This window comes from Pelmatolapia mariae, linkage group LG10_11 (assembly GCF_036321145.2).
Source record: "Pelmatolapia mariae isolate MD_Pm_ZW linkage group LG10_11, Pm_UMD_F_2, whole genome shotgun sequence".
In the NCBI taxonomy this organism is placed as follows: domain Eukaryota; kingdom Metazoa; phylum Chordata; class Actinopteri; order Cichliformes; family Cichlidae; genus Pelmatolapia; species Pelmatolapia mariae.
This window is the reverse complement of record NC_086236.1, coordinates 57,952,005-57,973,979: the sequence shown is the minus strand read 5'-3', so window position 1 is coordinate 57,973,979 and position 21,975 is coordinate 57,952,005. Positions and strand designations below refer to the sequence as shown.

General features: G+C 45.4%; 2 protein-coding genes across 8 annotated transcripts in view; one reads left to right on the top strand and one right to left on the bottom strand.

Annotated features, from left to right (window-relative positions):
* Positions 1 to 1,943, bottom strand: part of dap3 (death associated protein 3) — a 7,909-nt gene extending 5,966 nt beyond the window's left edge. Inside the window, exons 1-4 of one of the 2 annotated variants that reach the window (XM_063486238.1) lie at positions 1,792 to 1,943; positions 1,570 to 1,611; positions 1,332 to 1,445; positions 106 to 207 (exon numbers count right to left, since the gene is read on the bottom strand). In XM_063486238.1, the coding sequence (XP_063342308.1) occupies positions 106 to 207; positions 1,332 to 1,445; positions 1,570 to 1,608 (255 nt within the window). In that variant the 5' untranslated portion in view covers positions 1,609 to 1,611; positions 1,792 to 1,943. The remainder of the gene's footprint in view (positions 1 to 105; positions 208 to 1,331; positions 1,446 to 1,569; positions 1,612 to 1,791) is intronic. The other variant, XM_063486240.1, reaches the window with a different exon arrangement.
* A 4,228-nt stretch (positions 1,944 to 6,171) lies between these two features.
* LOC134637891 (histone-lysine N-methyltransferase ASH1L) lies at positions 6,172 to 21,903 on the top strand. Of its 6 annotated transcripts, XM_063488440.1 has the most exons (14): positions 6,172 to 6,634; positions 9,347 to 10,240; positions 11,159 to 15,302; positions 16,679 to 17,030; positions 17,188 to 17,361; positions 17,470 to 17,564; positions 17,649 to 17,722; positions 17,809 to 17,854; positions 17,965 to 18,005; positions 18,105 to 18,175; positions 18,279 to 18,460; positions 18,977 to 19,068; positions 19,186 to 19,328; positions 19,409 to 21,903. In XM_063488440.1, exons 2-13 carry the CDS (start codon positions 9,560 to 9,562, stop codon positions 19,312 to 19,314), a joined length of 6,081 nt encoding a protein of 2,026 aa, XP_063344510.1. In that variant the 5' UTR covers positions 6,172 to 6,634; positions 9,347 to 9,559; the 3' UTR covers positions 19,315 to 19,328; positions 19,409 to 21,903. The 6 variants fall into 6 exon arrangements, 4 of the variants coding, with proteins under 4 accessions (XP_063344510.1, XP_063344513.1, XP_063344511.1 ...); XR_010095197.1 differs by lacking the exon at positions 19,409 to 21,903 and having other exon boundaries at positions 18,279 to 18,455; positions 19,186 to 19,297; XR_010095198.1 differs by lacking the exon at positions 19,409 to 21,903 and having other exon boundaries at positions 18,279 to 18,473; positions 19,186 to 19,203.
* Positions 21,904 to 21,975: the final 72 nt, after the last annotated feature.

The window sequence follows — 21,975 nt, the reverse complement described above, 5'->3', positions numbered from 1 at the left end:
TATCAGTGCTGCTTAAAAATTTTAAGAAAAACTACACTGTAATCTACAAACAAGGTCACATTTGTAACTTTTCTATGCAGATCTCACATCCAAAGATGAACTTACCTGTTGCTGATAGCGCCAAGGGAGACCTGAAGGGAACAGCGTGCGGATATGTGCAGAGGGCAGAGTGTAGTACTGTCCGATGTGTTTCTCTGAATGACATGCCTGGAAGGAAACACAGGCCAAAATCATAAGCTTTTTTCAGTCGTTTCAATTAAAGTAACAACAAATTCCAATGTTCGCTTTAAGAATAAGCAATGCAGTCGCATTTCTATAAAAGCTGCAACAAAATGTTTTTAAATTGGATCTTTGTCAGTTGCTCAGCACCCCTCAGATTGCCCTAAACAGAAATATATACTCGTCATCTATATAACAACATTTTATCCACCATCCTGTAACCATTGTCACCGTATAAATCTCAACCTGGCTGTAATGGTCATTAACGAGTTCTCATGTAGTTCATGCAGCACAAACAAAAATCTTCAGGACAGCAGAAGAGAGAATGAAACACCGTAAAATTAAAACTGACAATAAGTCTGTGAGTGCATCGCTTTTCAAGGCATTACATTTATGCAACATAACCTGAACGTAAAAGTGAGTCATGTCTGCATGAGCGAGAGGAAAGAGTTTCACTCTATTTTGGGAGGAGGTTAGACTGACGTGTGAGAGGACTACTTCAAAGAAATTCAGCTAGATCAAACACCATTTCCTCTATTCAGAAAAATAACAACTTATAGTAAAAAAAAATTAAAAAGGAACAAACACTAATAAATCTAAAGTCTAACGTGTGGCTTTTGACCTGAAATAGAAGATAATGTGTTTTCTTTTTGTTTTCTTTCATTTTGGTAAGTTTTGACCTTTTGTTTGCTATGGCTGAGTTTTATTCTTAAAAAATAAAAAAAAAAATAAAGATTTGTGTTTGAATAATTTTCCCTTCAGTGTGTTGAATAGCAGTGGTGGTTTGTTCATCTGTTTTGTGTTTTGCTTTTCTTTGTTAAGTTAATGTTGGGCTGGGAAAAAGGTAAATGTTTAATAGACTAATGATTCAACACTTATCCCAACAACACGTATCCCAAGTATGAATCCAGATACAATTGACTGTGATGACAGCGGCCTTTTCTGGCTGGTTCTTATAATATATAACAACATAAGCCACTGGTTAAAAACTGTGTTCTGGAATAAAAGAAATCTTGCTTTAACATTTTCTGCTTCACTCCAGCTCAGTTCAGCCTCAGAGCATAAGCTGTCTGGGTGTCCTCAGAGCCAGCTTTGCCTCATGTCTTGCTTACCGGGTCGCTCTCCTGTGTCCTGAAGACTGAGAAAGGTTCAGGTTCCGAGTCTACAGCCACAGCCTCCTGCTGCTGCCTGCGTCCACCGCTGTGAAGGGACCTTACGTGGGTTACCTGCAAAATTTTGCCACAACAGCTGTCAGTGAAAACATTTTTGACCTGACACTTTTGACAATAGCGTGAAATATTTAAGTACTGTCCAGGTTACGAAGAAGCAGCTTCTAAAGCCTATCCTCACCGTTGGCCGTAGCCTTAAGGACAATCTGTGAAGAGCCATGACCTGAAACAGGGTGGACAGAGAGAAACAATTTAAAACGCCAGGATATATAAACACACACACCAGTGTCCTGTAACCTTGTATAAACAGTTAGCTAACAGCTAGCTGTGTCGTCCTGCAGACATGTATGTAATAAGTAACGGGATCGAACCCAGAGCCGTGCGGACGCTGAAAGCTGCTCACCTGCGACTCACTTCATTAAATGTTCAGTGAGGAAGATTTCGACAACCGTCATCTGCTGAAAAGGCTCTCCAGACTCCGGTCACGGAGAGTAAATACTGCACAAACCGAGCCGATGTCAATGTGCCAGACCCGTCATGGACACCGCCATCATGCTGCACACAAAGGAAGTGACGTGACCTGGTGGTTTAGCCAATCAGACCGCACGAGGCGAGGCGACAACAAATGAGGAAAATGGAGTTTATCAGACTTTGGCGTTTGGCCTCTGATAATTAAGGTACAGTTATTATGACTGTTTAATAGATTATAAAGGGTAAAGACAGTGATCTTTAAAGCATTAGATATATCCCTGTTCTCCGGATTTATGTAAGATTAACAGCAACAGTACAGTAATCTCAGTTAACCATCAGATTAGTTACCTGGAGATTAAACAAAAAGTTACAAGGCTCGTGATGAATATTCATGATGAGAAATTAATCAGCTAAATGTCTTTGCTCATGCAATATACTTCGTGTTCTTCTTTAGGGATCACCTCTGCAGATCATCTGTCTCCATCTCAACCTATCCTTAGCATCCCCCTCTGTCACATCAACCCTCTGCATGTACTCCTTCACTACATCCACCAATCTTGAGGTCTCCCTCTTTTCCTCCTGCCTGGCAGCTCCATACTCTGCATCCTTTGTCCAGTATATCCCCTATCCCTCCTCTGCACATGTTCAAACCATCTCAGCCTTGTCTCTCTAACTTTGTCTCCACCTGCTCAACCTGAGCTTTCCTGTTAATGTACTCATTTCTGATCTTGTTCATTCTTCAGTGAAAATCTGAGCATCTTCAACTCTCCCACCTCCAGCTGTCTTTTTGTCACTGCTACCATACATCATAGGAGATAAAGATAAAAATGTGTATTTTGCCATTTGGAGACATACACTAAGGTCTAGGTAACTCTTAGAGATTAGAGTCAAAGTCAAATAAATACACTATAAAGATATATATCTGTACAGTGTATAAAACAGTGCACACTAAGGTTTTTTGTTTGTTGTTGTTGTGTTTGTTTAAAAAAAGATATAGAAAAGAAATAATATGTAAATTAGTTTCAGCTATGAGACGGTAGTTCCCAAATTCCACTGTAGTATGAGAAAAATATTGCACAGTCATTTAGATATTTACTCCACATTGAAATGTGTATTGCATAGGAATATATATTGCACTAAGTAAATGAGATTTTGTATGTTTTAGTTTGTCTTTATGTTTGCTTTGCCATCAGTCTGACTGTTGCCAGTTTCACTACTATCTTCTAAACCTTCCCTTTCACTCTTGCTGCTGTCCTTCTGTCACAAATCACACCAGAGACTCATCTCCACTCACTCCATCCTCTCTGCATGCTATTCTTCACCTCTCTTGCGCACTGTCTGTGGCTTTGAATCATTGATCCCATGTATTTCAATTCACCAAGTCACCACCTTGACTACCTCTGCTCCTTGCAGCTTCATCTTTCCTTCTATTGCCCTCTCATCCACACACATCTATTTTGTCTTGTTTCTACTGGCTTTCATTCCTCTTTTCTCCAGAGCACACTTGCACCACTCTAGACTCTCTTTCCCCTGCTCCATGCTCTATAAACCACAGTGTTGTCTGCAAACATCAGTCCACAGAGACTTCTGTCTTACCTTATTTTTCAGCCTGTCCATCCAAACTACAAACAAGAAAGGGCCTCAGAGATGATTTCAGATGTTATTCCTCTGACACCCCGAACCCATATGTCACCTACTCCACACCTCATCATTGTCTTGCTGTCCTCGTGCTTGTCCTGCGTGAGGATATGCCTCCTTCTCCTCTCTTGACAACCTATCGTATGCTTTCTCTAGATCTACAAAGACACAGTAAAACTCCTTCTGACCTTCTCTATACTTCTTCATCAACACCCTCAAAGCAAACATCATGTCCCCACCTCTCCTCTTAACCTAGCTTCAGCAACTCTTTCCCATAACTTTATGGTGCATTTCATCAGCTTTAACCCTCTGTGGTTACTACAGTTCTGCACATCACCTTTGTTCTTGAAAATCAGTACCAATGCACTTCTTCTCCATTTCTCAGTCATCCTCTCACTCTCCAAGATTGTGTTAAAGAATCTGGTAAAAAAAAAAAAAAAAAAAAAGTCCACTCTCATCTTTCCTAGACATCCCATACTTTTACAGGCTTGTCATCTGGACCAACCACCTTTCTACTCTTCATCCACTTTATAGCAGCTCTTCTGAAATCTAATCTTCTGAAATTCCTGATCCACTAACTTTCCTCCATCTGTCCTCCTCTCTCTCTCATTTCCGTTATTCACAAGCTTCTCAAAGTTCTTCTTCCATCTTCTCAACACTCTGTCTTCACTCTTCAGTATATATATATCTGACTTTATTTCTTCTGTATGTTTTATCCTTTAGGTCAGAGTATCAGAATCCTCCCCTGGACACAGTTTCACTAATTTGCCCTTGTATTTTGTGTCTGTTTGGTATTTGTATAACATAAAAAATATTGATTTGTATTTTTCTTAGTTTTATTAATTGGAATTGCAATTAGTATGCTCATTTTTTGCTCTATGGTCTACTGTGTGCAAATTCGCGTGGCAAATGAATAATCATCTTTTCAAACATAACATCTACCCACAATCACAGGAAAATTGCTCCCATGAAAGGCCAAATTTTCTGTATGGCAATGCTCATTTCTTTAGTAATTAACTAAGAATGCCCTGCATTATCACCTAATTTATAATGAGTTTGACAATGAAAGGTTCTGAACATTTAGAACTTATGCAGGTGTTTGAAACGGATCAAGTATTCACTTTTTTATCGCAACAACAGCAACAAAACCTTATTGCTGATTAAATTAAGTGTGCAAAGCATATCTCTCTTATCTTTAGTGCTTGTTGTGAATAATCTTGAAAGCTTACGCTCTCACTATGCATACATGCTATAGGCATCTTATAGACATGGATGTTTGTGTCTCTAAGCATCTCTAGGACTGTGATATTTGTGTATCTCAATGTGATCAAAGTTTTTATGCGACTTTTTGAGCATAAATTCAGTTCCGCATTGATTTTCTTTTGCTCTCGTTTTTTTTTCTAGTCATTCGCACCAGTGCAGGTATTTAATGAGCATTTCAATTGTTAAACTTTAATCACTTGATCGACTTTAGTTCGACTTTATTTTCCCAGTTGTTCACGTTATCACGAGTACACTGATCCTAAAATAGACGAGCGCTCTCGTTAACATTTAAAATAAGGTTGTGTTGGATCAAACTGACATACAGAGATCCTGGCTTCAGTATCAGTCGAATAAATCTGGACCCTTTTTATTCGAAATAATGTTTGACAGAGAATTTAAAAAACAAAAAAAAACAAAGCAAACAAAAAGCAAAACTCGGTTGTGTCACAAGGGCCAGACAGCAACTTTTTCCCAGGAGGCCCAGAGAGCCTGAAGGACTTTTTGGTAGAAATTTGCAAGCGCGTGCTTGTTAATTGGACTTATGGAATTGACTTAAAACTTACGGGGGCAAAAATCTATCTGCTTTTTGTCACATAGTCCTTACATGGTGCGTGTTTTCAGGACTTTTAGTGCTACTAACAAATTCAGGATCATGCAGACGCGCGCGGTCAGGTGCAGTCTGCAGTGTGTTTAATGGTTATTTAGAGGTCACGGTGTAAACAGTGTGTAGCGAATAGGAGGCACGGGCCCCCCCAAATCTTATATGCGTATCAGGACCTAACAGTGGACTAAACTCTTTGGAGAATATACCGCTTCTACTGCCAAATAAATCATTACGATACTGTAATTATATATCTGTGACTGCTGTTTTTAGCACTACTAATTATGACTGTGTTCTCATATTAACACACACTTCTGCAAATGTTTCATGTTCAAATTGCGTGCTTTTTATTATTTGGTGGAAATGTTACCAAACGCGCGGTAAACAGCTCTCAGGTATCAACTTTTACCATCCCCGCGTGCCTCTCCCACTCGCGTAAAGCCGAATCGTGTATTGCATGACGCGACGCAACTTTCCGGCTGCTCCCCCAAATCCTACCTACCAGCAGCCTACTTTCGCCAAGTCGTCGCCATTTTATTAAGCGCCTAAATAGCCCTCCCCGATCGCCTGTTATGAACCGCAATGAGATCCTGTGCTGTATCCACCGTTTTATCTCCTCCTCTGGCCACATGAAAATGGCCACGCAGTTACATTCCCGCACATCCAACAACCCCTCTGCGCTGCCAGCCCTGTACCCCGAGCACACACACACACACACACACACACACACACACACACACACACACACACACACACACACACACACATACACACACACAAGCACGCACACACACGCAGCTGCAGCCTTCAGCCCGTCGCCACGACACGTTAGCAGGCTGTGCGCATACGAGAGCACAATCTGAGCCATTATAACTGGCGGGAGCGGTGTAACTTTCCCCCCCGAGAGAGAGAGAGAGAGCGAGAAAGAGAGAGAGGGGGTAGAGAGAGAAGTAGGCAAAAAAATAAAAAAAAATAAGATCCAGCGTAACCAGTCCGCCACCTAGCTGCGGAGACGCGCCGACGGAGATCCGTCGACTGTATGATTATGAAAACACCCGCGCCAATGTTGTTGCACAGTAGGCTCTGCGCTCTGATGGGACTGAAACTCGGTTTTAGGGGGTGTTTTAACCTCCGCTGGCCTTAGTTATGTAATCAAAGCAACATCTAATGCACCAAAAAGCCGTGGATCGCCGCTGGTGCGAAGGGGGAGAGCAGGACAGCAACACCTTAACCTCCTGCCTAAACGCAGTTGGCTCTGGGACGCGCTCTCGGGGTAAGTAGCCTACGTAGCCTTATTACTGCTTGTCATGGCAGTCCGTATTAATGTGTGCAGGCCTGTCATCATCAGCGGGCTCAAAGCGCAGCAGGTTAAGAATTTCGTGCATCCGCTTTGCGCTAATTTTATCCCTTGTTGCCGAGTGTGTTTCCCTCCCCTCTGTTCTCCCCGCACGGTGATATTTCTTATTTCAATGTTGCTGACACCAGCAGAAGGACTGGCAGAGGACAGATAGAAGAGAGAGAGAGCGAGAGAGAGAGGCGGGGAGGGGGGGCTGAGGAAAAAAGGTGGCTCGGTACTAATCCGCACCAGCACAAACACTACCAGCAAGCACATTTTTTCGTGCTACGTAGCCTCCCACTTCCATGTTGAGTTTGAAACGTGCAGCTGGGTCATGTTTTAGGGCGCGTAGATGTGCGATATGTCTCAAAATAGGAGACAGGAGTGACGACAACAACAACACGTGTATGTGTGTATCATTTGTAAGTGCGACAGCATCAGGCGGGTAGTGATTTTCCGAGGTGCGCAAAGTCATTATGGAGAAGGAAGCTCCTGTTGACGTCCTCGGTAAACCAGTGATAGGTTGCTCCAGTGCGGTAACACCCCCACTGCCCATACTGTATCTACAGTAGCAACATCAGTGAGCCTACGCAGCTGCGACCCGGGTACACAATGTACGGCCAACGCACTAACTAGAGGGAAAGTGTGTGTGCGTGTGCGCGTCTGAGGAGGGGGACTCACGTGAGAAACTTCCCCGTACGCTTACCGCGAGGCTTCGTGGTTCAGTGATTTCAGATGCCATCACAGGGGCCCAATTTCCAGCTGGGCTCATGCTGTTGTCAGGCAGATGATAATAGTGTTGTAGTTATCGATGATAACGCTGTCATGGGATGGTGATGATGGCTGGAAATATGGTGGGCCATTATCATGATTTAATCGTTGCTTCGGCGCTCCCGAGCCACCGCACTGACTACAGTGTCAAGTCAACCCATCATCCTGTCACTGGAAATAGCTTCTGGTCTAATGTTAGAATAATTTTGAGTTATGTGTGAGAGGTATAGTTCTGGAGACTATAAAAAGCCATTAGTATGCACTTTGACTGATGCTGAATGGGCTTGCCCTTTTAAGTCTGAAAACCTGCCACTCTGGCTCTCCTCTTATGGCGAGTTTTCACAAACAGGTTTGTAACTCATACTGCTTGTGCTCACGGCCCCTCCGTACAGGCTTCTGGAGTGGACTTGATAATAAAAGTTGCCACAGTTAAGTTCAAGAGGACCACTGTCCACCTCTACGCTCATTTTCTTTCATTGTAAGGAGGACTGGTCTTGGAAATGCTTTCCAAAACTGTTACATAACAGCGGTTACTGGAACAGATGTTGATTTGAGCTTCTATGATTCAAGGGAAGGTTTGGGTGTGGAGGGACCAAGAGGCACGAGAGATAGCCCACTGAGCTCTTAAATGAAAACATTATCTGAGATGCTCTCGTAAGTCTAAGGGGGCAGTTCAGAGCGCTGAGAGACAGATGAGCTATTTCATAAGAGGCTCTCAGGAGAGAGCTGCAAGAATGCTTGCCCGGGTGTGTTTTATTAGAAAATGGATGAGTGTCTCCCTTAATGAGGGAGAGCGAATAATGAAGGAAGCATGACAGAAAGATGCTGCTTCCCTTCGACACGTTGAAAAGCGTTCTGGAAACACCACGAATGAGAGTGAAAGTTTTTTCCTGGTGAGGAGAATGTTATTTTAGGGTGTGTTACTTCACTATAATGTCACATTAAAAGTCCATTTACAATGGGGGTCAATGAAAAGCTTACTTGACTTAGAGGAAGCAATGGGAGGAGGAGGAATTTGCGCTCCTTTCCAAAAATAAGTTTTACCCTTTCCTACGGATTTGTGTTACCACTACTGAAAGGGGAGGAGGGGAACAGTCGGACTGTGAATGGAGAGATTTAAGTTGGAGAGAAGGAAAAGAACGACAAGGAAGAGGAAATATGGTTCTGATTAACATGGATACAGTGTATGAGTTGACCATTTTACTGTGTGGTCTACACACACACACACACAGAGTGAGAGAGAGAGAGGGAGAGAGAGAGAAAGAGTGGAGGGACTAATAGAGAATGCATGCAAAAGCTTACTGCCAAACATGAAAAGGGGAGTTTCGGAGAGAAAAGAAAGTACAGCAGCGGGAAGGGTGGGAGGAGAAGTGCTTGTGGGAGTAGCTGAGAACAGAAGGCGCAAAGACAGTGGAGAGAGGAGGGGAGGAGACTGGATCAAGTGTTTGAATTAGCCAGAAGCTGATTGATTGATAGATTGATTTGCGGAGAGACACGGGAAGGATTACGACATAAGTGAAAAGTGTAGAGGTTTGGGGTGTGTTCGCTGTCTTTTAGCTCCATCGATATTTGCGGATTGTCGGAGCGAACTAGCCCAGGCTGTTTTTTTGGGGGGAATGTAAGTCAGTCTTCCAGTTAGTGCCGACATTCTGGGAATCAGCAACGTTGATTGGCCTCCTGGGTTTTCTGGATGATGAGATCATCTTTGTGGACACAGACTTTAGCACCTCGCTACAGCTGCCTGCAGGAAGGGGACTTTCCCCTCAATTCCTGTACTGCTGCTGTTCAACATCTTAGCTCACTGAAATGACTAATCACTGGCCTCTCTATCTTTCTGTCTTTTCTTCCACTTTCCTTCTGCCTTTTACTCTGTCTCAGTGTAACTGTAAAGGACATCAGAGAGACCTTCCCTTGCCGGATGAAGGTACAGAGCTGCACTTGGACTCTTACTGGATCTTTTTTTTTTGTGACCCTTGTGATCGACACCTGCATTCTGCTCTTCACCCTTGACCCCACCAACCCCACTGGAGTCGTTTAAAAGTGTTATTCTGGTAACCTCACAGCATCCTACTTCTCCCCCCGACTTCTCTGATGGACCAGAGAGTGAAGGGGGGAACCCCTCCGACCACAGCCTCCACTCTGGACCCCGCCTCTGCACCTGAAGACTCTGAGCAGGACCAAGTGGCAGAGAAAAAGAGGAGAGGGGAGGTAGAGAATGGCGAGGCAGTGGGAAAAAAGGAGGAGGAGAAAAAGGGAGGAGGAAGAAAGAGAGAAGGAGACAAGGGGGCAGTGCTGGAGCTGCTCATCGAGGGGCGCTGTGGCAGCGTGGGGCAGCAACAGCTTCAGCTCTCTGGCAGAGAGGCCAGCTGCCCCGAGGGGAATGTAAGAGTCCGAATTGGTCTCCAAACCAAGCGCACCAAGAAACCGCCCAAGATCTTGGAGAGCTACGTCTGCAAGCCCACCATCAGGACCTATCAGAGACAAGGCAGGGGGGGTTTGCTAAAGGGCGATGGAGAAGGAGGGGGAGCGGGCCAGCAGAGTAAAACCAGCTCTGCCCCAGACGAAGCAAACAGAGAGCAACACTCAGGCTTGGATGCTGTCCAGACCACATCCAAACAAACTGCATCTGCTGCTTCACCACCAGTTACATCATCGATACAGTTGTCGTCTTCGTCATCACAGTCACTGTCGCTGTCACCGACATTTTCTACAGCTTCTAGCCCGGCCTCTGTCCCTGTCGTAACCAGCCAAGGGACGAAGTCTGCCAAACAGGTAAGTTAAGGACAAGGACAGTGTGCCTCACATATGTGCAGCGTTCCTCATGTCATCTGCCAACAGATTGCCCTTTTTTGGGGGATTAATAAAGTTGATCTGAATCTGAATAAATCTGCAATTAGCTGAAGTTAGCTTGAAAAATGGCACCTTTGTGCTTTGTTTAGGCTTTTTACAGTTACCCACCATTCTCATAGAGTCTTTGATGTGGTGCAAAATCACCCAGCATTGAGCTCACTTGTAATATCTATCTAATAGCCATTGTCTCAATCCTGAAACTCAAGCAGTGCATTTTAAAAAACAGACCTATAAATAGGACAACAGCACGGCAACCACTTGGAGTTATTACAGACACTGGCCCATCAGTCCTTATGACAATCACCCAAGGGAAAGCTTATAGCTTTAGCTGCACAAACGCCACTCAAGCTACAGCATACCAAAATTACAGAACAAGTATGAAATGTCAAGCCTTCTCATCTGTATTAGTGGCAATTTATAGCCACCAATAGCAAGGCTTTCTCTCCCTCTCTTTCTGTCTCTGCTTGGCTCTCTATATCTGTCCCTCTCTTCTATTTTTACATCCCCTCTTTTCTCTACCTGCTCTCATTTATCTTTCACTCCCCCTCTGTCCCTGTCCCACTCCCTTCCTCTCCGTTTCTCTGCCTTTGTATTTCTCCTCTCTTTGTCAACCCCATTCCTGTTTCCACTCTCTACTCCTCAGTGTGCCCTCGTTTCTCTGCTTGATTGAGTCGTTTTTATCTTCACTGTCCTTTTTAATGGGGGAACAATAACAAAAGAATTTCAGTTACTGTCTCTTTTTCATTGTCCGTCACTGTTGTTGACAGCAAACTAAAAGATGCCTATGACAGAGATTTGCTTTTTTTTTTCTTTCTTTTTTCTCTTTTTTTCATCTCTCAGGTTCCTATCAAGCTGGCCGATAAGACAGAGGTGAATTCATCTGAGAGAGTGAAGAAAGACAAATCTCAGAGTGTCAATGGCCAGCCCGTCCTTGCAGGACCCAAACCCTGCTCACCCACAACAGACCAGGCAGCTTCAACTACTCCTTCCAGCCCATGCATCCAGACGCAGTCTCCACTGGAAACCAGGAATGACGAAAACACCTCCAAGAAGCATAATGGTTTGGTACAGACAACCAAACAGAAGGGCCTGTCCAATGGGAAAGGCTCCTCTAACATTCTTGGCACTCCTACTTCATCCAAAGTCAAAGTTGGAAAACACAGCACTTCCACCTCTACTTCTTCCATGGACTCTTCAACAAGACCTCCAGTCTCCACTGGTTCCCATAAAGAACTTAGCCTTTCCAATAAGAGCAGGCCGGAATCTCCCTCAATTACCCCAAAACCGCAGTCATCCCCCGCTGTGGAACTCTCTGTCCAATCCCAAGGTCATGATCCCTCTGTAGAGCACCCACTGGAGAAAAAGAGAGAGAAAGAGAGAAAAGCGAAAAAAGAGAAACGCAAAGACAAGAAGTCGAAGCGAGATAGGCTGGAGGCTGATAAAGCAAAAAACGAGGGCAGAAAGGAGGAGGGTAAGAAGAAGAAAAAGGAAAAAGGGAAGGATGGGAAATCGAGACATGGCAAAGAAAAGGATGAACGACATAGAAGTGATGATATACGGAAGGATGATCTAAAGAGTGACAGAGGAAAGGTTGAGAAAAAGAGGGATAAGCTCAGCCCAGACAGACAAAGAATAGAGGATAACAGTGCAAAATGTGGGGAAACAGCTGACAACGGCAAGCTAGATAAAACCTGCAAATTAGTGAATACAAGCAGACCAGATGAGAAGGAGAAGACAGATGACAGTTGTAAGTCAGTTAAACAAGCTGAGGCAGCAACAACAACAGGTGACACCAGTAAATCAAAAGAACAGGACGTCTCAAGACATTCAACAGTGCCTCCAAGCCACCCCTCCTCTTCTGCTCCTCCCCCTGTGCCCACGCCTTCTGCCCATTCTCCCATTTCTCCCCCTTCTTCCCCACAAGAGCAGGATAGCCGACCGCTCAAAAAACGTAAAGCCCGAAGGCCCAGCTGGACCAAGCTGGTGCACCGGGCTCAGAGAGTGGAAAATCAGGAAGCCCCTTCTGATTCACTACAAAATCCTTTGCTGAGTTTCACCCAGAACACCAAGACGTCCCTTCCTGCCAAAGCCACTATTCAGCAGAGTGATGAGTCACACCCAGCAACCTCTGGCTCCCTAACCAGCAGCTCCTCCCCAGTGTCTTCTGCAACCAAACCTCCAACCCCAAAGCAGAATCACCCCACATCAGAATCCAGCCCCCCTTCTTCCAGAAACCCCATAAACACGGTCCGAAAAAGGGGTCGTCCTAAATCCTACAGCTCTAGTTTAGACGAACCTCCCCCTCAGCTTACACCAAACGATATCCCAACTGAGGTGCCTCTCCGGGGCTGTGACGGAGTTCCGAAAGCCCCTGTGCTGGAGCCAAGTGCAATACTGCAGTGTGCGGCTCAGTCTAAATCCAGCCCCAAGAAGCGTGGCCGGCCTCCCAAACGACCTTTCCCCGAGGAGGCGAGTGGAGATGCACTAAATCACGCTGATCATACAGTGAGTGGTAAAGATTTTCACCCCCCTGAAAAGGGAAACAGGCAGCTAAAGATCAGGAGGCTGATTAATGAGATGAAGAAAAGAAAGAAGAGGAGATTTCACAAAGTAATGCTGTCTGGGTATTTAGGAAAGGAAGGAAGGGCAGGAGAGGCAGCAGATGGTGAGACTTCTCAGAGAATGTGTAAATCGATAGAGGCTACAACAGTACACACACTCTCAGCCCTGTCCTCTTCCTTTGGGAGTAAGCTAGGCCCTCAGATCAATGTGAGCAAGAGGGGGACCATCTACATGGGCAAGAGGCGAGGACGCAAGCCTAAATCCCAAACCGCTAACCTAAATTCAAACTCCCAGAACTCCACTCACTCCTCTCTGTTTACCAGTCCCTCGGAAACTTCTCTCTTCTCCACTAACCAACCCCAGCCTCCTCCGTCTCACCCGTTTCCCTCCCCATCTCTTACTCACTCCAGCGGGGCCCAGAGTCCTTACAGTGAGGGCAGCCTCGCAGAACCAACGTCCTCCCTACTTTTTCCTCACCCCTTCTCTCTCCCCTCCCCATCCTCCTCCTGTACCTCCCCCCGTCCTCCCTCCTCCTCATCGCTCTCTCCCTTTGTGAAGAAGAGCTGTCCATGTCAGGGAAGGCATCACTTCCCCTTTCACCAGTCTTCATGTAAGCTCTCTTGCCCCACCCCTCCACTGCATCACACACCTGGCTCTCCTGGCCACCTGAAAGAGGCCACCCCGTCCCCGAGGAGTGAATCACATAGTGAAGAGACCCTGCCCAGCGACAGCGGGATTGGAACAGACAACAACAGCGTATCTGAGCGAGGGGAGATGAGGGGACCTCGGGGCGTGCTGAGGATGGGTCAGGGGTCAGGAGCGATTCTAGGTGGTCAAAGGCACCTTTCTTCCATCATGGACTGTCCCTCTCCAGTCTCTTCGCCTCTGTCTCACATCCCCAGACACACCAATCCCATGGCCAACTCAAATACCATGGAGCGGCACAGAGACCGACATCGACACAGGCGCAGGGATTACGATTGTTCTCCTTCCTGTACCTGCTTGTGTCCCTGCCCCTGTCCAGGACACAACAAGTGCACTCATTCGGACTATTATTCCTGTGTTGGGCACAATGCACTGAAGAGACAGAAAAATAAACACAAGAAGAAGCACCAGCAGCTGCACATGCAGGACCCAGAGTTTCTGGCCGAACTTGAAGATTTAATCAGTCAGTTCAGCGAGGTACATATCGGACGGCGTAGTTGGGCGAGGACAGGACTGGGACAGGGCTTTGATGGGAGTGCAAATGCTGCCGGAGGAAGGCGACATCATTCCTCCTCTCATTCCCACCGCTCCAACATTTTCAGGATCAATCTAAATGGCTTCTACTCTCCTCACCCCTCATCTTTCTCTGCTAATCCCACGTTCTCCCCGCAGCCTTTCTACCCTTGCCACTGCAACAGAAAGCCAGACCGCAGGCAATGCGGCTGCCCTTCAAAGTTTCAGGAGACCATTGAGAATATGGGCTTCTACAACAGCTATCCCACAACCACAACACTTTACCACCACCTCCCCTCCTACACGCTTCCATCTCCCCACCAGTATGCCCCCCATCAGCCCCACCACGCCCACTTTCTCCTTAATCCACCTAGGTTCCACAGGCGGAGGAGTAGGCTGCTGAGGGAGGGAGCTTTAGGAGGGGAAATTGAAGGGGATATCGGGGTAGGCAGTGGAGGACGGCCACACCTCGGCTCAGGGTTCACATCCGGCTTCTCTTACGGCTGCGGGAGGAGCGAACACAAACACAAACATAAACATCGTCACAGGCACTGCGAACGAGACGTGGACGAGGAGGAGGAGATACACGAGGACGAGGAGGAAGATGGAGTGGAACGAGAGGGGTTGGCCTGCTCAAAGTCAAGGTTGGGGTTCGTTTTGGGGCAAGGAGAAGGAGGAAGGAAAGGGGCAAGGGGAACAGGGAGCATGCTGGGTAAAGAATCAACTTGGTTGCGTGAGAATGGAAATGATTCCTTTTCCGCTGTCGCTGCTGCCGCTGCCTCATCGTCATCGTCCGCAGACAGGTACAAACACACTTCGCTCACGTCACTGGGGCTGGGATCCTCTCACCTGTCTTCATTCGGAGGAGGATGGGGCGGCTTGGGTCAGAGCTGGGCGAAATTTGGGAGTCTGGGAGCTACAGCGTTCGGAAACTCAATCCCCAGCTGGAGAGGCTTCACCGGAGACCAGCATGCAGGAAGACTGATCGCGTCAGACGGCGAGGACGAAGATGGTGACGAGGATGTTCAAGAGTCGCACCTGTACAGGACGTCCCCATCGCCGACACACACCAACCTGTTCACGTCTGCTGCCATGGCAACAGGAGGGAGGGGTCTGAGGAGTGGATTGGCCATTAGGAATCAAGGAAGTGTAGAGAGGTCGTGGAGGAGAGACGAACCGGCGTGGACAGAGAGGAGAGACGCAGGTGAGGGTGCATGAATGATTTGATCTCTGACAAGTCTTTGCTTTCACCCGATCGATCAGGGCGAGGCTGTGATCGCATGACAGCGTAACTCTGTGCTGATGAATGCTACAGAAATCTCCACTGAGAGCATTTTGAGTTTTGTGAATAGGCTGTTGTGTTCTGCTACTGTGTCAACGGCGGAGAATATGAATATATAGGATACTGACAGTAATCTAGATAAAGCAGGGAATCTATCATCAAATGTACCTACCACTGAAATATGACAGCAGCGAGAAAATCATGACAGCTAGCTGAGTGAATAAGATTTATGCCAAGAGCTTCTTTCCACTTGCACGGTATGACAGATTTTTATATTTGTGCAATGTGGAGATGAAACTGTGCTACCAGTAGTGTCCCCAGTATAGGGACAGCGCTGCTTTTTCTCAGGTGTTGTTAAGCCACGCATCAAAAGCCTGGAGGGTGTTTGAGAGGAAATCAGACTCCATTCTTTTTATAGCTAATTTCAGACTCTCTCTGCTGTGCAAGAGACGTGCCTGACACAAACACACAGCCTCTCAGCAACCACTATCTGCTGGAATTTTTATAAAGTGTTATAGCAGGAGAGCAGCGTCTTGATGGGAATCTGCCAGAAAATCTTTGAAATCTTCCTGGTCGGCAGTGAACCACACGCTGTTGCAGCCTAGGGCTACCCAGTGAGAACAGTCATTAGTTAACCACCAGATTGGCTATTTAAAGATTGGCCTATCCCTCACTGCTGGCCAACAAGGCCTATTTGACTTGGAAAAATCCAATAAGGAAAGAGTGGTCAGTCTTGTCACTGGCAGTGGAAAATGGAACAAAAAGACGAATGACCTCAGAGAGATGGATAAAGGAATAGCACAGAGGTCAGACGGGGGGCAAAGGAAAAATGTTTTTGCAAGCGGAGGAATACATTTGACATCCGTTCACCGTCTGTAGCTGCTGAGCTTTCTGGGGTTGTATTTCACAGTAACCGAATTTGTAAAAATAAATAGTGTGCTTAGTGCATATTTGTGCATGCTCACTGAAAAAGTATGCATGATGCACCGTGTTTATGTCTGTTTTTCTTTTCCTTGTTTTTTGTGGCGTGCATAAATCACTTTTTAATGTGTTTCCCAGAAGTGAAATGGTCAGAGGAAATGTTGTGACTCACCTAATGTGCGGCCTATGTGCATGACTCAGCCTAGACTGGCCTCACCTCACACCTCCTGCCGGCTCAATCACAGATCCACATCTGTCTCATTTCCTCTCCGCCACTTACACCCCACCCTCCCCTCATGCCTCCCACTCCCCCCCCCCCACACACACACACACAACCCCGATCCCCCCCCTCCCTCTTGTTATTTCGATGACTTCAGGTTTACAAGGTGACTCGAGAAGCCGAGGGCAGCAGAAAAGTGTGCCAACGTCAGACAGCGCGGCGCTGAAGAACAAAAGAAGGCCAGGACGGCCCAGGAAGCACCCGCTGCCCTCCTCTGTGTCCTCCCCCGCACACTTATCTGCAACGCCGTCCATGTCCTCACCTGAAATCTTGCCAGGACACAGCCACGTCAGAGATGAGAGAGAAGTGGGAGGGAGAACAGAAGAAAGACTGCCAGAGAGAGACAGGGGAGGAGGCGACACGGCGCAGCAGGTGACGGAGTCGGAGCTGCAGGCCAAGAGGAAGAGAGGACGGAAGAGAAAACACAGTCACTCGCCCTGTCATCAGAGGTAAACACCTGAGCTGGTTGACTTGAAAATTCAATACAACCACTCACTACTGTCCTATTAACCCATCGTTTTCAGCACTGTGTGCTAAACCAGTGCCTTTCTCTCTTTCTTTTCCCTCTCTATCATTCTATCTCTCTCTTCGTGCTTTCCTTTTTAGTGTCGCTGAGGATAAATCCGAGTGCGACGCCCTCCCTGAATGTTTTAGCCAGTCAGACGTCGACCAGGCTCCGTCCCAACCGGTAACCATCCAAAGAGAGGAAAAGGCCGATGGTCCTCCCAGGAAGAAATTCCTGAGGGCAGGTCTTTATTCTGATGATTACAAAACTACAGAGTGAGTTGACTGAATCCATAAACAAACTATTATAATGGGGGTTTTTTCCGTTATCTGTTTTTTATTTTTTGTTTGTTTGTTTAAATATTTATTATGCATCTTTCCTAGCCCCCCCTCCCAAACCCAGAAGAACTGCAAAGAGAACATGGAGTACACGCCAGGGGAGAACGAGTACAGCCTTTTACCTGCTCCCATCCATGTCGGTGAGTATATAAGAAAATGTAAACACTGCTAGTGTGTACTATGTTATTGTAGTAATGCAGCTAAGCTCACTTTATCTTCTTCAGGGAAGTACCTGAGGCTAAAAAGAATTCATTTCCAGCTGCCCTATGATGTGATGTGGCTCTGGCAGCACAACCAGGTACAGTCACACCAGATCAGAGTTTGCAGGGCACGAGCTTTTAAAAAAATGTGCTTGGATCTAACTTTCATGTTGTTTGGTTACAGCTTCACCGGCAGCCTGCTGTCCCCCTGAAGAGGAAGCGGCGTTACTGTGAGTTGCCGCTATTACAGTGTTACAGCAGTTGTTAGATGTCGTCAGGTTTAGCTGACTTGCCGGATCATTTCTTTCTTACCGTGTTTCTTTCTCTCTGATTCACTCAGGCCGGCTGAAAGAGAGGACTGCATCATCTCAGCAGACAGCGGTGAGTTTTTTGTGGCTCGTGGTTATTTGATTCCAGTGATGAATGTTTTTGCAATAATCTGTCCCGAAGCTTACGCGCGTCTCTGCATTTATTGTAAAGGAGGAGAGCTCCAGTGACATTACCAGCTTGTTCCCGCACCTCGACATGGAGCCTTTGACCAGCAACGAGAGGTATGGAAAGTACACGGCGATTCGCGTTTCACATTAAACTATTTGTTGCGATATTATTGAACTAATGTCAGCAGTTAATTTTTCTCCATTTGTGCCGGGCCAGGAGCTTTGTGGTGAAGCACCATGTGTTCCTTGTGAGGAACTGGGAGCTGGTGAGAGACAGACAAATCCGGATGAGAATAGAGAGGGAGAGAGAACGAGACGCAGAGGGAGAGGGAGAGGAGGGCGACTCACGACATCTGTCCTGTGAAGGAGCCAATGGGGACGACAGCCACATCAAGTCAGGTCCATGAAGCAAGTGTGTGTGTTAGTTTTTGTTTCTGTAGGTGTTCGTGTATGCCCCCGTGTATGTGGTTTAAACTCTATACATTTTCATTTTTACCGTGCAGACTTCTTTCGGCGTCTTGTGTTGTGTCTTTTCCTCCACGTGTGCATGTATGTGTACGTGTGTGCCGTACAGCCCGCCGTCCTCACAACTGGCTTGTCTCTGCAGATCATACTCAGCAACAAAAACTAAGTGGTTTTCCAACCACAGAATTCAGCCTGCAGAAATGTTTCCCCATTTCTGTCATCCACCGCTGGTGTCCAAGAACCCAGCAGGCATCAACTTTCCCCATTAACAGTGAAACCACACACAGTTTCCATCAAAGACTCCATGACTGATTGCAGATAGAAATCAAGGGGAAATAAGGACACTTGCATAATTACAGACATTTCTGTAAAAGAAACCAGCGCAGTTTTCATTCCCTCCTACGTCGCCTTCACTAACATACAGAAAACTCTTTGGCCTTTGACCCTCAGATCATCCAGTGGGGGTGGAAGTGACGGTTATCAGCAGTGACCCCCCCCACCAAAGTCAGGACACCTCCAGCTCGTTCACTGCCAGCCCCTGTGTGAGTCAACAAATCTACAAACATTAAATATATATATATATATTTTAACAATGCAAAAATTCCACAAGGATAAAAAATCTGCTTTTGAAATTAACTGTGCATACTTGTTCACTCCAGCCCACCAAAACCCACAGCAGACATGAGGAGGAGGGAGAGGAAGAAAAACAAGGGGAAGGAGAAGTTTGCAGCAGAGAACAGAGGAGGAAACGGCTGAATGATTTACTTTTGAACCTGCAGCATTCATAAGCTAAAAAGAGGGGGTAAGTGAAGCGTCTGCCGCTGAAGCAGAAGCCAGAAGTATGTGTACTATTTAGCTGACAGTATCTTTTCTTTTGTGTAGGTGGGACCACTCTGAGAAAGGGACCAGGACCCACCACTGGACAGATGAACTGATGTCACAACGCTGCTGTTAACAATGGCAGTCCCGCAGAGAAGAAGCGAGAAAAAGGAGACGAGATCTGGTGAATTATACCAGCTGAAAATGCAAAAGAAAGACATCTCAAACGCTGACAGATGAGTGTGTTGAACCTAGTTTTCTGAAGGGCATCCACATCAAGGATGAAACCATGGCAACACATCTTTTGTCCGAGCGGTGAGGGATGAGAGAAACAGAGATAGACTGTCCCGTATGAAAGAAAGAAAGAAAAAGAAAGAAAGAAAGAAACAGACCAGCTGAAATGAATTTGCACTAGTGCTGATTGAACAAGCACACTAAAGACTGTATGTATGCTGAGTGGACACACTATAAACACACACATACTGTACACTTTGATTGCTCTTACTTCAGCACCTTAAGCAAATTTGGGAAAGACGGACATTGCAGGGGAGTTTGGATATGGACTTATATGGTACTCAGCATTTCAGCTCCGACGTTTCCAAGAGACGAGGAGCTCGCAGGCTGCCCAGAGCAATACAAAATGTAGCCTGGGCCCTAAGTAGGTCAAAATTGAACGCTCATTTAGTTGTTAAGCTTTCAAAGTCACATTGCACCTTTGGGAAAATGACACGAGAGGAGACGTGAGCCAGTTAAAAGCTGTTGAGACAGTGTTAGGGGGTTTTCTTCACTTTACCAAGACAGTGTCTGCTATGTACCAGTGAATAGGCAGGGGAGGGGGGTGGGCTTAGTGATAGGAATTTTGGCATCGCTGCAAGAGAATTTCTAATGAGGTTTTAAGAAAGAAGTTATTTTTTGGAGAAAAAAAAAGACAGCTCGAGTCGTGTCCGCTAAAAGGAATGGACGAAATATATTCACGATAGGAATGTTTATTGTTAACTATTTTCAGTATTGCTTCTGAGGGAGGAGAGGTGGACGTGTAAAAAGTGTTTTTGTTTACTTCAGACTGCCTTTGAGAATGTTTCACTCTTTGCTTCAGAGCATTGACAATCAGAATGTCCTCGGCAGGAGGGAGGAAGGAGAGCGGAAAGGGAATGAGAATCGATTTGCCCCAAATGCTCTGTAGAAGTGCCATGTTGTCTTGTGTACGTACCTAAGCGAACTCATGCAGTCTTTAAAAGCAATATCTCCTCTGATAAGGACTATATAAGAACTTCCTTTTTAAGAAAAACAAAACAAAAAAAAAACAAAAAAAAGTTGTGAATATTTGAGGATCGGAGGTCATTTTTCTGTACAGATGCAAAGTAGTTTGTTCTCATCTTAGGAACATCGGGCTAATCCACTTATTGGAAGTAACATAAGCGTTTAGTTACGTGTGAATGTACAGTACATCGAGAGACCTGTTTTCTTTCTGTCAGCAGTAGCGTGTAAAATTAGTATGATACACAATACAGTCTGGATTATACATGAAAGTTAATAAACCTTTCATTTTACTAAGATGTTTTTAAGAAACTATACAGCTGACCAATATATCAGACATTTTTCCTTAAAGTTGACTATGATTGTATATGATTTATTTTGTTTTGTTTTTTTGTAGGACATAACTTGTCTGTTTGGTTTGTTTGGGTTTTCTTTTATTGGTTGTTTTTATTTGATTTTTTTTAGCTGAGCGTTACTTTTGTTTTTGGTCAGACAATCAGTGACAGTGACTTAGTTTTTCCAGTGTTACATTTCTGCTCTCTTTCAGTAGTGTGGCTTCTAATAACAAGCCAAGAAAGTGCAATTTCTTTGACTGTTTACATACTGTATGTATATTTTTCCCTCTTTCCTTTTTTAAACTAAGAGCACTACATTATTGCCAGTGGATGATTAACTTTATAGCAAAGGTACACGTAAAGAGTTATTTATCTAGTTTGCATGACATGTAACCTTTGCCTGTTGCCTCTGATAATGTGCTTAAAAAAAACAAACAAACGAAAAAAACAGTGATAACTCAACGCCATAGAATGTCAGCTCAAACTTTTTGCCTCTGTATCCATAATAATAAAAGCATTTTATGTCTACTAGTACTAAACCCTGAAAGCTCGTGGTGTCTCAGCTTAAAGACCTCCTTCTTGCTTTGTGTACTATAAGGGGACGGGGGTTAGCACAAGTTGATGTTAATCAGCTTGAGCTAACAGTGCTATCTAGTGGCGTTAGATTGTATATCTCACAATGTGTTGTCCTCCATAATGACCCACAATGGAGGACGCTACCACAGAAACGGTTACAAGATGGGGGAGGGCTGCAGCTCGCCCTGGAGATGTTTTCTCCTCTTTCTGCCCTTCAGAACGTCCAAAAGACACCCAGAGATCTTGATCTGAGTAAATAAAGTGGGAAGATTATGATTTCTCAGGAGCTTAAAAGAGTTTTGGGGTTTTTTTGGTTGTTGTTGTTGTTTTTTTACAGGATACTACATTGTGAGCTTTCCTCATTTCCTCTGTAATCTTGCACATTTCAGACATCAACAAATAAATGAAATGTAATCGATATTAAGAAACATGCAAAGTGCATGGCTCATAGTTCAAAACAAT

Bases quoted from the DNA above. Each gene is read 5' to 3' on its own strand.
- LOC134637891 (XM_063488440.1), top strand. From the start codon at position 9,560: ATGGACCAGAGAGTGAAGGGGGGAACCCCTCCGACCACAGCCTCCACT. The intron at 17,565-17,648 runs GTGAGTATATAA...TATCTTCTTCAG, and splicing joins ACCTGCTCCCATCCATGTCG to GGAAGTACCTGAGGCTAAAA. The intron at 19,069-19,185 runs GTGAGTCAACAA...TGTTCACTCCAG, and splicing joins CGTTCACTGCCAGCCCCTGT to CCCACCAAAACCCACAGCAG.